Source organism: Egretta garzetta, unplaced genomic scaffold (assembly GCF_000687185.1).
Source record: "Egretta garzetta isolate BGI_Z169 unplaced genomic scaffold, ASM68718v1 scaffold96, whole genome shotgun sequence".
Taxonomy (NCBI): domain Eukaryota; kingdom Metazoa; phylum Chordata; class Aves; order Pelecaniformes; family Ardeidae; genus Egretta; species Egretta garzetta.
In genome coordinates this window covers 2329301-2342623 of record NW_009259965.1, presented here as the reverse complement: position 1 = coordinate 2342623, position 13323 = coordinate 2329301, and the positions used below count along the sequence as shown (strand labels likewise).

The 13323-nt window shown below is 43.1% G+C and overlaps 1 protein-coding gene across 1 annotated transcript; it reads right to left on the bottom strand.

Annotated features, from left to right (window-relative positions):
- Nucleotides 1-9641: 9641 nt before the first annotated feature.
- Nucleotides 9642-10658, bottom strand: XCR1 (X-C motif chemokine receptor 1). Its single transcript, XM_009640191.1, has one exon. The coding sequence runs from the start codon at nt 10656-10658 to the stop codon at nt 9642-9644; it is 1017 nt and encodes a 338-aa protein (XP_009638486.1).
- Between the last annotated feature and the right edge of the window lie 2665 nt (nt 10659-13323).

Sequence of the window (13323 nt, the reverse complement as noted above, 5' to 3'; positions counted from 1 at the left end):
TGAGACTGGGGGAAAACCAGCACCGTGGTGAAAACAGAGAGTTTAAAAATGGATTGGCGGGAAAAATCGCAGCAGTCTCCTACAGCTGCAGGGTTGGGGCAGTTTCATCTCAGGGATGTGTGTTTCTGGGACCATTAAGCAAGGTTGCCTGTCAAAAAGGGTAACTTTCTCACAGAGTACTGCCTGTCGCTTTTAGGGCCGCTCAGTATGGGGGTTGTTTTGTTTGGTTTTGGTTTTGTGCGTCAGGTCATCAAGCCCTTTGCACGGAGAGCTGAAGTGAATGTGAAAGTCAGGCTGGACAAATCCGGTACACAGCAGATTTCCCCTTTCTGTCCGTGTCAGTTGTCGAAAGGAAAATCCTCTTCCCACGGCCAAAAGGCGTAGGTAGGGATTAATAAAGGCCACGTGCGGTAAGAGGCTGGGAGAAAGCGGGTGTGAAACTGGCACAAAAGGTCGCTTCCTAAGGTGGGGTGCCGGGGGTTATGCAGGGCACTGGGTTCCCAGTACTCCCACAACACCTACCAGCTGGAACCAGGCTCCTGCTACAAGCAAGCTGTTCCCACGCTTCAAATTTTAACCCTTCCATCAGGCATATGTTACCCTGAAAGTACATTTCACAGCATCTGAAATAGGCGACACTGGTTTTGTATTTGAAGTGTATTTGAAAACTAAGTTCCCTCACTTTTTTCCACATTGCCTTGGTAAATAAATTATTTTAAACAAAACCTGTGATCAAATGGTTTGTTGTCCATTCTTGCCACAATGCTTCTAACTATATAACTATATAATTTAGACTGGATATAAGGAAGAAATTCTTTACAATGAGGGTGGTAAAACACTGGAACAGGTTCCCAGAGAGGTAGTAGAGGCCCCATCCCTGGAAACACTCAAGGGCAGGTTGGATGGGGCTCTGAGCAACCTGATCTAGTTAGCAGTGTCCCTGCTCACTGCAGGGGGGTTGGACTAGATGACTAGTTGGACTGGGGTTCCCTTCCGACCCAAAATATTCTATGATTATATGATTCTATATTAGCGTCATAAACTTCAGTTTAGGCAGCCATAAGATCAAAGCATCGTATTTTCAAGACTCCAAGGAAATACATCTAGTATGTAGTCACTGACATGTCTCCATCATCCTCATTTTTTTCATCCTCAACTTAAGGATGACTAAGTGACCTTAAGTTTTGGTGAATAATCTTCATCTAATATATGGTTTTCAATAACCCAAAAGCATTTTAATGTCCTCAGAAGTGCAGGTTATAGGGCTAAGCACGTTGTGGGCACTTGACTCGTGAAACACGATGGGATGTCTCACAGAGTTTGGAAGCAGCCTTCAGGCTGACTTCTCTTGGCACTCTTTGGCTGCATCATGCAGTACAGGGCCAGGAGCATCTGCTCAAACAAATGTTTGTTTTCCATTGATCTGTAGACAACTGCATGTCTTCCAAAAGTAGCCTCAAAGTCATCAGTTGCAAATAAAGACGAATGAAATCCCAGATAATTTCACTGCAATGGAGGGGTTTTATATTTTTCAAAAAGTCTTTGTGCAGTTTTACTTCTCACTCAAAAATAATCCAGTAGAATGGATTGTTCCTCCTTTTAATTATGTAGTGACAAGCTGCTTTCAGAAGTATTTAATTATTGACATTAAGTAGTGAATTATTGCCTGTTTATACAGACATCAATTTATTCAGAGAAAAACCTGTTGTTTCCAACTAGGTCTGTTGATGACCAACACTTCCTTAGAATTCTCTATATTTTTCCTTCCTTAGTAACAAAAGAGGTTCAAGATTTTTGCTTTCTGGAAGCTGCACTAGAAAAAAATAATGCGTTACATGTTCCATTTCTGTTGCTTTATTTTTAGTCTAATAACATTTATTGATTAACTTCTTCATAAACTATAAACTGGATAGGAATTATCGTCAATTTTACTAGCCCAGGAAAGACAATGTCAGCCATCCCAGCAAAAGGAAAGCCTTGAAATGTTACCCTCACGATCGTAAATATATTGCATAGAGGTGCCCAACTCAATCAACTAAAACTACTAAGTTGCTACTTAACATGTATTAAGAATTATTAAAGGATCATGCTGTATTCTTTTGGTTCTGCTCCATATGGCTAAGATGTAGGCCAAGATAAATATTTAAGGGCTGAAGTCAACTTCTGACATCAGAAGTTAAATTTAGTGCTAGCTGCAGTTCTTTTAGAGTGATCCTGAAAATACAGTTCTAATGTGGTGTGGTTTGGGGTTGGGGTTTTTTTTTGCATTTTGGTGGCACTAGAAGCCATTTCTGTACACAGCTTTCAAATAAATATAGAATCCTTTAGTTTTAATTGTGATGTATAAAGGTGCTCTATTTTTGTGTGGGAAGAGTTTCCTCCATTCAGGCAAGTCAATTTACATTCACACTGTCTAGCTCATCATAAAGTAAAATAGTACACTGTCATCAATCATGTCATGCTGACAACAATTTGCTGCCTCACTGGCTAGGGCAGGTCTTTACTAAACCCTCTTAACTAACCGGGCTCTATCAAAGGACAGAAAAAATGTCTTCTGTGGCTATTGGATTCTGCAAATATTTCATAGTGGTCTCTGGATATGTGTCCATGGGAGGTGTTCTTCCCACCCATCTGACGTTATCGTCACATCTGCTACATATTTTCTTTTAATTTTTTTAAAGAGTAAATTGATGTTATATAATAACCGGGGAGGGTTTTGCTTCCAGGAGGCACTTGAGGTATTTTACGAGAGTAGCAAGCTCCCGGTTTCCCCGGTCAGCCTCGGTGGATTAACATACCATTGTAGCTAGACTGAACAACAGGCTGCTGTTCATCATCAGAGACTTTCTGTGGCTGCGGGGAGAAAGCTTTGGAAGCACTTTTTTGCATTTGTTTGCATTCTGTTTTGAATAGGTGGACAAATAATTGTCAGTAGGTATAAAGCTGGAGGCAGGCAAAATAAAAAGAACCAGCAAAGCTCTGGAAAACCTCTAGAAGCAAATTTGGCATTTTGGTCAAGGTGGCTGAGGGGCTTGGATGAATATTCTGCTAATACCAGGTCAGCTTCTGAGACTGACTTCCACCTGAGCACATCAGGGTTAGGACTGTACAACTCTTTAAAGGAACCTGAGTCTTTTGTATACATAAGGGTGCGTGGCACATGGATAAAGAGTGTACTAAGGCTTTGGGAGATTAAGAGCTGGTTAAGATGGCTGGAAGGATATCCCCATCAAGAAGCAGAACTTGACCTCAGAAAGTAGCATTGGTGGGAGGAATGAAACAAACTCAAAAATATTTTGGATTTGCTGTCTCAGCAGTTCCCGAATATGGAGAGAATATTCCACTCCCTCTACTTTTCTTTCTCATTCTCAGTTCTTTGCTTCACTTCAGCCAGGATCTTCTGTCTTACACTGCTCTTTTGATTTAAAACTGAAGTTATGTATATAATGAACATTTACAGAGCCTAAAACTTCTATCTGAGAATGCCCACGATATGTCAGAAGGGGCTGGCTTCCTTTCAAACCTCTACTTTGCATATGGTACCTATTGAACCTTTGCAATAAAACATGCTGGGTCCCTATGCAGCAGAAATTTCTGATTTACGTTTCCATGAATGAATCTTTCCAGGAACTGTATTTCTTGCCATTTCTATACCTACATCCAAAAGCAAAATGAGACCCTTTTAAGTAACGCCATTTTTTTAATACGCATAATCTCAACAAGGAATCGCTTCCATGACATGTTCATTGCATAGGTCAGTGAAGGCTTTGAACATCAAAACTTAACTTTTCAGTTTTGAATTTTGTGTTCAGTTCTCTTACAGGACTGTGTTCTTCAGGCTGAATTCTGCACTAAAACAATCTTCTGGCAACATTTACTTGGTTTAATGTTGCTCTGGCAACAAATCATAAAAATCATAGAGTAGCTTAGATTTGAAGGGATCTGTGAAGGTCTCTACTCCAAACCTACCTCAAAGCAGGTCTAATCAGATGAGGTTGCTTAAGGTTCAGTCAACTCTTGAACCACCTCTTGAGTCCCTGTTGCAATATTTGACTACCCTTGTAAAAACCCAAATGCTTATGCCTAATTGAAATATCCCATATTCCAGCTTGTGTCCACTGCTGTCCAACTCTGAGAAGAGTCTGCCTCCATCTCCTCTGTATCCTCCAGTCAGGTAGTTGCAGATGCAGTCTGCTCTCCCCTGAGTCTTATTTAAGCACTGGATGATTTAAGCACTTGGGATGGCAGAGTTAGGTTAAAGGTTGGACTCGATGATCTCAAAGGTCTTTTCCAACCAAAGTGATTCTATGATTCTATGATTCTATGAGCAAGAGCAATTTAAACTGCTGAGTAATCATAGGGAGAAGATAAAATAGAATTTTATTTATGATTTTAATAACACTGGTGGTATTTCAAAATATTGAGTTACTAGATGGAGGTATCCTGACTCCCAGTGAAAATACTTCTGGCAATAAGCAGTGCATGCTGTGCTTTGCCCAATGCACTGCACCTGTTTATGACTCTGATTCTTGCTCTGATTATGACCAGAAGTAAAATTATCACTGATTTTAGTAGGAACAGGATGCTTTCTTAAATGTGTGGATTTTAAGTTTGCTTATTTTATTTAAGACAGTTTGCATTAGCAGTGGAAAGGATTAATATGGTTACCTGCCTTACCCCTTACCAGTGAGGATTTTCCCTGCTGGCAGGTCATTGACTGATACAGGCTCTCCGATGGCTGGACAGAAGGTGGGAGCTCTGACAGGCTATGTCAGTGATGCTCAGTTTTGTGTTGACCTGCTGAAAAGACAGGTAGGGAGAAAAGCCCAGTCCAGCTAACTTGCTTGTGGGAGAAGCCTTTGTTCTCCCATTCCCACTGGTTGGAACTTAATATGGACTTAATCAGCGCAGCAAAAGCATGTCCATTTAACTGTAACTTGCAATTAGGATTAGAGGTGCGTAAACATACCCCTGGCACTGTACAACAGTTGTAATACTAAGACCACGCAATCTGACATCGCTCCCTTCCCCCAAACAGATTGTGGTTTCCAAAAGCAATTAATTTCTCCTTTTTCACTTCACAAACTTCTTTCTCTCAGTTCTGCATTTGCTCAGAGCACATAATAGTTGATTGACTGAGTGAAATTAAAGATTCAAGGTCCCCTGAGCATTATGTTTTACCCAGAGCAGTCTGTTTTTTCCAGGTACCTGGAGCTCCCGGAAGGAAAAAAATGCACAGGCTGCCCATCCCCAGATCTGCACTGGGCATATTCTGTGGCTTTAGCAATACAGATATTTGATAACACATGTGTATAAACAAAGACGGAAGCTATGCCAATATATTCCCTCTTGACAATGAATATAGCTCCAAGTGCCTTGCAGGTCTCTGTGTCTAGTAGCAGAGTTTGGAGAGAGGGGTGCTACCCATGGCAGGGGACAATTGCTTCGGGACTACTTAAGTAGACTGGACATGTAGTTGTCTGCGGGACTGGGCAGGGTGCATGTGGTGGTGCTGAGGGCATTGCCCAATATCATCGCAAGGTGCTATCTATTGCCTCTAAAGGCCATGGTGACTGGGGTAGGTCCCTGATGATTTACAAAAGGCAAAGTTCATGCCCATTTTCAAAAACGGCAAGGACAGTCCAGGGTACTATAGGCTGGTCAGTCTCACCCCTGTGCCCTGGAAGATGGTGGAAGCCATTGCCAGACAGATGCAGGACAAAAATGTTTAGGAACAGCCAGCACAGATTTAGCAAGAAAAATGAGATGAGTGGCTCTGGGGATAAGGGGAAAACTGTGCACATCATTTACCTTGACTTCTGCAAGGTTTTTGACGAAGTCCCCCACAGCATCCTTGTAGCCAGACTGGGGAGATGCAGTCTGAATGGGTGCACTACAAAGTGGATGAAAAACTGACTGGACCATCAGGCTCAAAGGGTAGTGGTCAACAGTCTGAAGTCTTAATGAGTGGCCGGTTATGAGTGGCATGTTTGGGGGTCAATACTGAGGCTGATACTGTTTAACATCTTCATTAACAACCTGTATGATGGGACAGGGTGCACGTTCAGCAAGTTCATGGATGAAACCAAATAAGAGGGAGCAGCTTATACACACTGAGTTGTAGGGCTGCCATGCAAGGAGTTGTCAGCAAACTTGAAGAATGAGCTGACAGGAGCCCTGGAAGTTCAACAATGGCAAATGCAAAGTCCTGCACCTGGGACAGCCTAACCCCCTGCAAGATCATGGGCTGAGGGCCACGTGGCTAGAGGTCAGCTTTGCTGGAAAAGATCTGGAAGCTTGAGTGCACAAGTTGAACACAACTCAGTCATGTGCCCTTGTAGCAGTGAAGAGTAACTATGTATGGACTTGCATTGCCATCAGGCTGAAGGAAACCTTTATTCCCTTTTACCTGATGTTCATGTGGTCACATCTGCATAGAATATCCAGTTTTGGGGCTCCCAATGCAGAACAGAGATTGACTGACTGAAGTGAGCCTGATGGAGGACCATGAAGATGGTTAAGGAGCTGGAGCACATAACATATGAGGAGACTAGATCAGCTGGGGTTTCTTTAGCCCCAGGAAAAAACAAGGCTTAGGGAAGATCTGGTGGCTCTTTTCCATTATGTAATGCAAGGAAGAGGCAACATCACCAGGTTGCAGCAAAAGGATTTTTTTTCATGTAGAAGGAAAAAAATGCACCATGAGAATTGTTAAGCATTGGAACTGGGACCCAGCACAGCTATGCAGTCCCTCTTCTTGGAGATTTTCAGAGTTTGACCAGACAAGGCCCTGAGCAACCCTGTCTAACTGGGAAAACAGAACTGCTGTGAGCAGGGTGGAGGAGTGGATGACCTCCAGAAGTCTCTTCCAAGCAAAATAAATCTATGAAAATTCACAATTACTTCTTTAAGTGAAAATACCTTAACTTTAATAGGTGGTTATCAAAGGCGGACAAAAATACCCACAATGTAATACTCCATTGAATTTCTGAATGTTTATTAGTACACTTCATTATATCAGGAGGAGAAATATCTACATGCTGAATTACTTTGGTTATGGTAGCCAGCAGTACAATTGGGTAATATTAAGCATTCCCTTTACATGCTCAAATATACTGTAACAAAATATGCTCAAGCTAAAACCAGATTTAAATAACTTGTTAAAAACTGTACAGAGCAGGAGCATTTCCATCTCTTGTGCTTCTGTTACACGTCTTGACTTTTTTTAGATACATGTAAAATGTATTGACAGTAAAGATTTTGGGGTAGCGTAGCTCTGGGACAATGAGTTGAATGACAGTTTGTTAAAATGGAGTAGGTGCACAAGACCTTCTTTTACTCATCATCACAGCATTTTCCTCTTGTAGAGCTTTGCTGGTGCCCCTGAAATGGTCCTGGCTTACCAGAACAGAAGAAGAAGAATTTAAACTCATTTGTCCCTCCATAGGTTGTCTCTTCATAATTGATGGTATTGAGTCCCCCGTCCAAAGTCTCTTGAAGTGCATAGAAGCAACCACATTCATTTCAAATGTCTCTTATCAGGAGACAAAGAGCCAAAGGCTGGTCTTCACCGCAACCAGACAAATGACAGCTTCTGCCTTTGGTTTGTCTGAACACAAGTGGGTTCCCCTGTGGGATTAATGAGTAACCTTTTTAATTTTTTTAAATTTTAGGCAATAATTGTAGTACTGGGATACCAGGACTGACTTGTTCAGAAAGGTGCAGCTGAAGATAAGGGACAAGATATGATCACTTTGCTCCAGCAGCTAAACTGAAGCACAAACTAGAAACTATGGGCAAGCCCTTGGAAGACTATTTGGATATGTCTCTTATATGTTTGCCCTATTCTTATGCTTTTCCTTAGGTATTCTTGCTTCTGGATACAATCAGAAATAGGATATCGTACTACGGGCATGTCTGAGTTTCTGCTTTTTATAAACTATGCAGCAGCTGAGAAGAATCTGTTGTCTGCTCCAGATGATCTTTAGAGATCAAATGAAACAGTGCGGAAACAACACAGCAACATTTTAAGATGGCTGCCCAAAAAGCCAAACTGTTGCTTAGAACCATTGCCAAACCATTGCTTGGTGCCACTGCAAAGCTTTCTATACAAATGCTAGGAAATGAAATATTCTGGTTTCCAGAGGATCTGTCATTCAGCTGCACTGGAGTACACACTACATGTTACACTGCCTGAGGAAAAAAAACAACACTGAGATATCATGAAGAAGAATATCAGTTTCCGTGAGAAAAAAAGCCACAAGGTTTTGATCTGTGTAATCAGAATGTGAATGGTTTTGTTGCAAAAATGCATGCCGTTGAATTGAATTCCCTCATCTTGCTTTTAGTTGGGAAGTCATGTTTGCGCAGTCGTGTAACTCCTGCACATAACCCAACTAGCCCTCTTAGCAACATTTCCAAAGCTAGGTTCATGCAAATATTTGCACTTTACTTCCCACCTGCCCATGGAGATGAGATGCATGAAGCGGAAGACTTGCGTGTGGCCAGGCAGCTGGTTAGACCAGACGCTTTCACACCTCAGAGATACGAGCATATCTGATATTTAGACAGATGTGAAGCGTGTCAAAACCAAACACATGGCTGGCTTTGATGATCAGTTTTTAAGCAGAGATTTAAACATCTCTGTGAAGCAGTTTTTCAAAAGTCAAGAAACAGCAAGCATCCAAGTATATAGGCTAAAACCTGCTGCTCTGGCTTCCTAAAAAAAGAAAAGGCCAAACATTAATTTTACAAATAAAGCAAGCTGTTTCTATTCTGCTATTAAAAAAGTAATTTGTTCTTGCACTATAACATTTTTAGAAAGTTAAATTCTTCTCAGCACCATGACAAAGGGAGAAAAAGAGGGAGAGAGCATTTAGAGGCAAATATGCTCCTGCACTGCTCAGGAGAGGGGCTGCTGACCCACTGCAACCACCTGAAGAGACTGGAAGGTGCCTGCGGTAGGAGCAGTAACAGGAGGAAAATGAATATCCTTGCGAAATATCCTCTTAACAGCTTGTGTTCTTTCTAGGGCTCTCCCAAACTTCCCAAACCCAAAAGACTACTTTTACACTAAGCTAGCTTTACATATATTTATCTACCAACAGCTAAAAGAACATTTGTACTGAGAACTTCAGAGACTGAGGTCTTGTAGCTATTGTCAGGCCAGTTAATCCTGAGAGCCCCAAAAAGAGAGAACCAATGAATTCAGCACTGATAAACACCGTAAAGCACTAAAAGCTACAGAAATACATATGTGTCCATTGCTATATACCATCCAACTATTTTAAGTCAGGCAAGAAAGCAACTTGCAACACCATTTATGTTAAAATCTGATGGTTTAGCTCCCAAAGGAAAAAGCACTTTTTTTTTTGCTTTTAAAAAGAAACCATAAATGAGAGAAACCTCATCTCACTGCACAAAATGTCATAAAGATGAGACTTACAGTGAAGTAATTTCTCAGCATTCTCAGCTCTCCACCCCACTGCAAATACATTTTTTTTTAATTACTTTCCATACACAGCACGTTTGCAAAGAGTAAATTTGTGTGTCTTTCTCAGGGAAGTGCCTGTAAGAGAGTATCCATAGCTTTTAAAATCTGAAAGTTTATCCAGGATTAGTGCTGGTAGTTAGGTCTCACTTCAGTAGATGGACGCATCTTCATAGTGGAATTTGCCTTGAGAGCAGATCCTGGGGCTGGAGACTTGACCATTGCCACAGGGTAAATACTGACTGCATAAATGTAACAAATGCCTCTTGAACTTGACTCCAACAAATACATAGAGCACAGGGTTGAGGCAGCAGTGGAAGAAAGCAATTTTACGGCTGATGTGGAAGGCAAGGCTGGAGTCCTTTTCGTACTGACAGGTAGGTGGTGGAAAAGTAAGCAGAAAGCTGAGGATGTTGTAAGGTGCCCAGCTGAGGAAAAAAGCCACCACAATAATAAGGATGAGTTTCACAGTTCTGTGCTTTCTGCGAGATCTTGCTCCGAGCAGGATTATCAGTATCTTGAAGTAACAGAATACGATAACCCCAAAGGAAAACAGGAAGAGTACATTTCTCTGATAAATGTCCACCTTTTTCCATTTCCAGTCAGCATAATCACAGATCTTGTCCCCGTCCAAGTTTTCGTGCACAGTGGTGTGAATCATCTCGGGAATCACAATGAATATACTACCAGCCCAAACAGCCAAGCTCACCAGAAAACTGCAGCACTGTGTCTGGGATCTCAGAGTCGAAAGCGGGTTCACTACAGACAAGTACCGCAGGATAGTCATGAGAGTCAAAAAGAAAACACCGCTGTAGTAGCCGATGGAGAAAACAGCATTCACCATTTTGCAAAGGAACTCACCAAAAATCCACCCAAAGGACTGGTCCACTGCCCAGAAAGGCAGCATGCAGGAGAAGACTAAATCAGAGACACAGAGATTCATGATGAAGACGTTCGTTAAAGATGTAAGATTTTCATATTTGAATAGGATCCATAACACCAGAGTGTTTCCTAGCAGGCTGAGCAAAAATACCAGAGTGTAGAGGACAGTAGTGAGATGGGTGTAAAATACAAAATAGTCACCCATTTCACAGACATTGCTTTCGTTAAAAAAGTATTCGTATGAGGAATTATCATCTGAATCAGGTGGATAATGTTCTTCATCCATTTGTCTGTGCAAACCTTGTGCTGTTCTCCAGCAGCTACTTTGAAAGACTGCAACAATCAAACCAAAATTTTGGTGCAAATCAACCCAATAACTAAACTCTTGCTGGGGAGGCTTCTGATTTAAGAATCAAAAAGAAGCAGTGAAACTACTTTATTTGTCCTGGTTTTGGGAGAGAAAGGAGTCATTTCCTCTTAGGACTAGAGCGTGAACAGGTAGATACTAAAGATTTACCCTCAAAATGACGCCAAGATCTTAAATACTTTAAAAGACAGAAACTAAGATGTTTCTAAACCAATACGGTTGGTGACAACTGCTAATTATTGAGCTTCTACTATGTGAAGGTTAAGGGTGCATTATTTTTTAATATAAGTATTCCAGGTGCCAAGACTTTCAAATCTGCTACTATTTTTTAATTTTTCTGGAATGGTATCAAATTCCTAAACACTTCACTGTATATATGATACTTTGTCACTGAGGTTCAGCACTGCAGAAACTTAAAAAAGCTGAACAGCACTGGTATCAACAACTGTAAGCACTAAGAATGGAAAAAGACGCTTTTTTAACAGATTTTCATCTCGAGGTTGGTTGACATCTAAACATCTCCAAGCTGTGATGGAAGCATCCCTGCATGGGGCGCTCCGTGCATCTCTGTGGCCTGCTGATTCTCAGGGGTATGACAGGAACAGAGCTCACATCACACCCCTTCCTGGGGGCTGCTGCCCTCTGCCTGTCTGCCTGTCTGCAGGTAGGAATTTAATCCCAACTGGATGGTTGAAATTGGCCAAACAGTGTCAAAAATTACTGGGACTTGGAAGACGACATACAAGGGTAGCATGGTCACAGTAGCCTCATGTCTTCATGGAATAAAGCTAAAAAATAGGTATAGAAAAATCAGTAATGGCTCCAACCAATGGTTTGAAGTCTACATTGACATCATCCCGGATGAAGGCTTACCTGCAGCTCTGTGTTTGGATCCTGATTTGATTGCTGCCAGTGAGAGACCTGCCGCTGATCTCTTTGGAAGTACAGTTGCAAGGGAACTCCATGACTCAGGCCAAAATTGTGCTGGTGATATTTTCCTTTTTGGATTAGCAAAAGTAGAATCTGTCCGCTACGGCCAGGAGAAGACACGCTGCCTTTGGAGCACAGGAAGGTTATGGAAGCATGCCAGGGAGTGCTGCTGGCTGCCAGCATTTAATGCCGTCCGTGGAGCTAGGTGGCTCAGGTCAGCCAGAGCTTGGCACAGGCAGCACAGGCCAGGGACCATCCATCCACCGGGATGTGGTCATCCAGTTTCGGAGGCAAGGGATGTGTGGGATTCAATACTGTGACAGCAAATGGCCCTGGCACGTTTGATCAGCAGAGGCATAGTCTTAACTGGAAATCGTGGCCCTTAGTCTGTACCATGCTGCCATCTTCAGGCATGCAGGACAAGTCCCTGGTGAGGCTGCAATCCTCCCTGGTTTTGCTTGATGACACTTAAGCAATACAAGGGTTAGACTGAGGTCTTGACCATCATCATGTCCTGTTTCAGCTCAGGTTGGAGGTATAACTCCTCCCTAGCATCTGTCCTAAGGGAGCAGAGGAGCGTCTTTGCAAAGAGTAAAATTTCTCCATGGATGAGATGACAGTGCCCACCACTGTCTTCACCACTTATGCTCTCCTCCCATGCTGGCAGCCCAGCGCCAGCCCCTAGGACTGATCATCCACCAGGAGCTACACCTTGGCATTCAGGGAGCCTGGGGGAGGCCAAGGAGCACTGCAGCATCTTCCACCATGTTCAACTCCTCCATTTCCAAGCACCCACCAACTCCCAGGTGCTTTGTCCTCATCAGATGGCATCGTCTCCCCAGCTCGCTCTTGGAGAGGTGGCAATTTAGCCTCTGCTGTTGCTCTTCCTCCCTCAGCTATTGCACCTTTCCCAGGGTGGTGTCCTCAGCTTTCCTCCTCGCCTCCTGTCTGCTGAGGAATCTGAAATCGTGTGATCTGGCTCCTCCTCTCCTGTTTGCTGCAGGGTCAGGCGCTGCTCAGACTGACCGCAGGCTGCATGGCACAGGGTACCTCCGTGCTGTCCTCCCAATGCAGGTGAGACCTCAATGGAGGAACCTCGCTGCTGACCTGCCCTCAAAGATGGCTCATAATTCTCTGGGTAAACGTAGCTTTGCACTGCACGCTTGATTATAACCAATCTGCGCGATGCAGCGTGCCGTGCCATGTCGCCTGGTGCAGGCTCTGTGTAATTACAGATGGAGGCTCCAGCCTGCAAATCATGAGACCTCCTGGATGGCTGATCAGGACTAAGTATGTGCTTTGATATTTTGGTTGTACCAGCTGGGAAGCCCTCTGTCAGGTCACTGATAGTAAGGAGCACCTTGCGGGAACATGAGGCACTTGGATCTTTTCCTTCTTGCTTCAGATTTGGTGTAAAACTCTTGTGTGGGAGACTGAATAACCAGCTAACTGTCTCAAAGCTTGCTCCTTTGTGTGGCAATGTGTGAAGATCAGCATTGCCACAGGCAGGGTGGCTTGCAGGCTGGCTGAGGCAGTGGACACCCAGGCGGGGCCGCCTGCCCACCAAGGCTTGCAGTTTGCTGCCACTTAAAGCATGCAAGCAGAACCCTGCCCCTGCCCAGCAACAGGAAAGCATGCAAACGGAGCCCACCAA

Bases quoted from the DNA above. Each gene is read 5' to 3' on its own strand.
- XCR1 (XM_009640191.1), bottom strand. From the start codon at position 10,658: ATGGATGAAGAACATTATCCACCTGATTCAGATGATAATTCCTCATAC.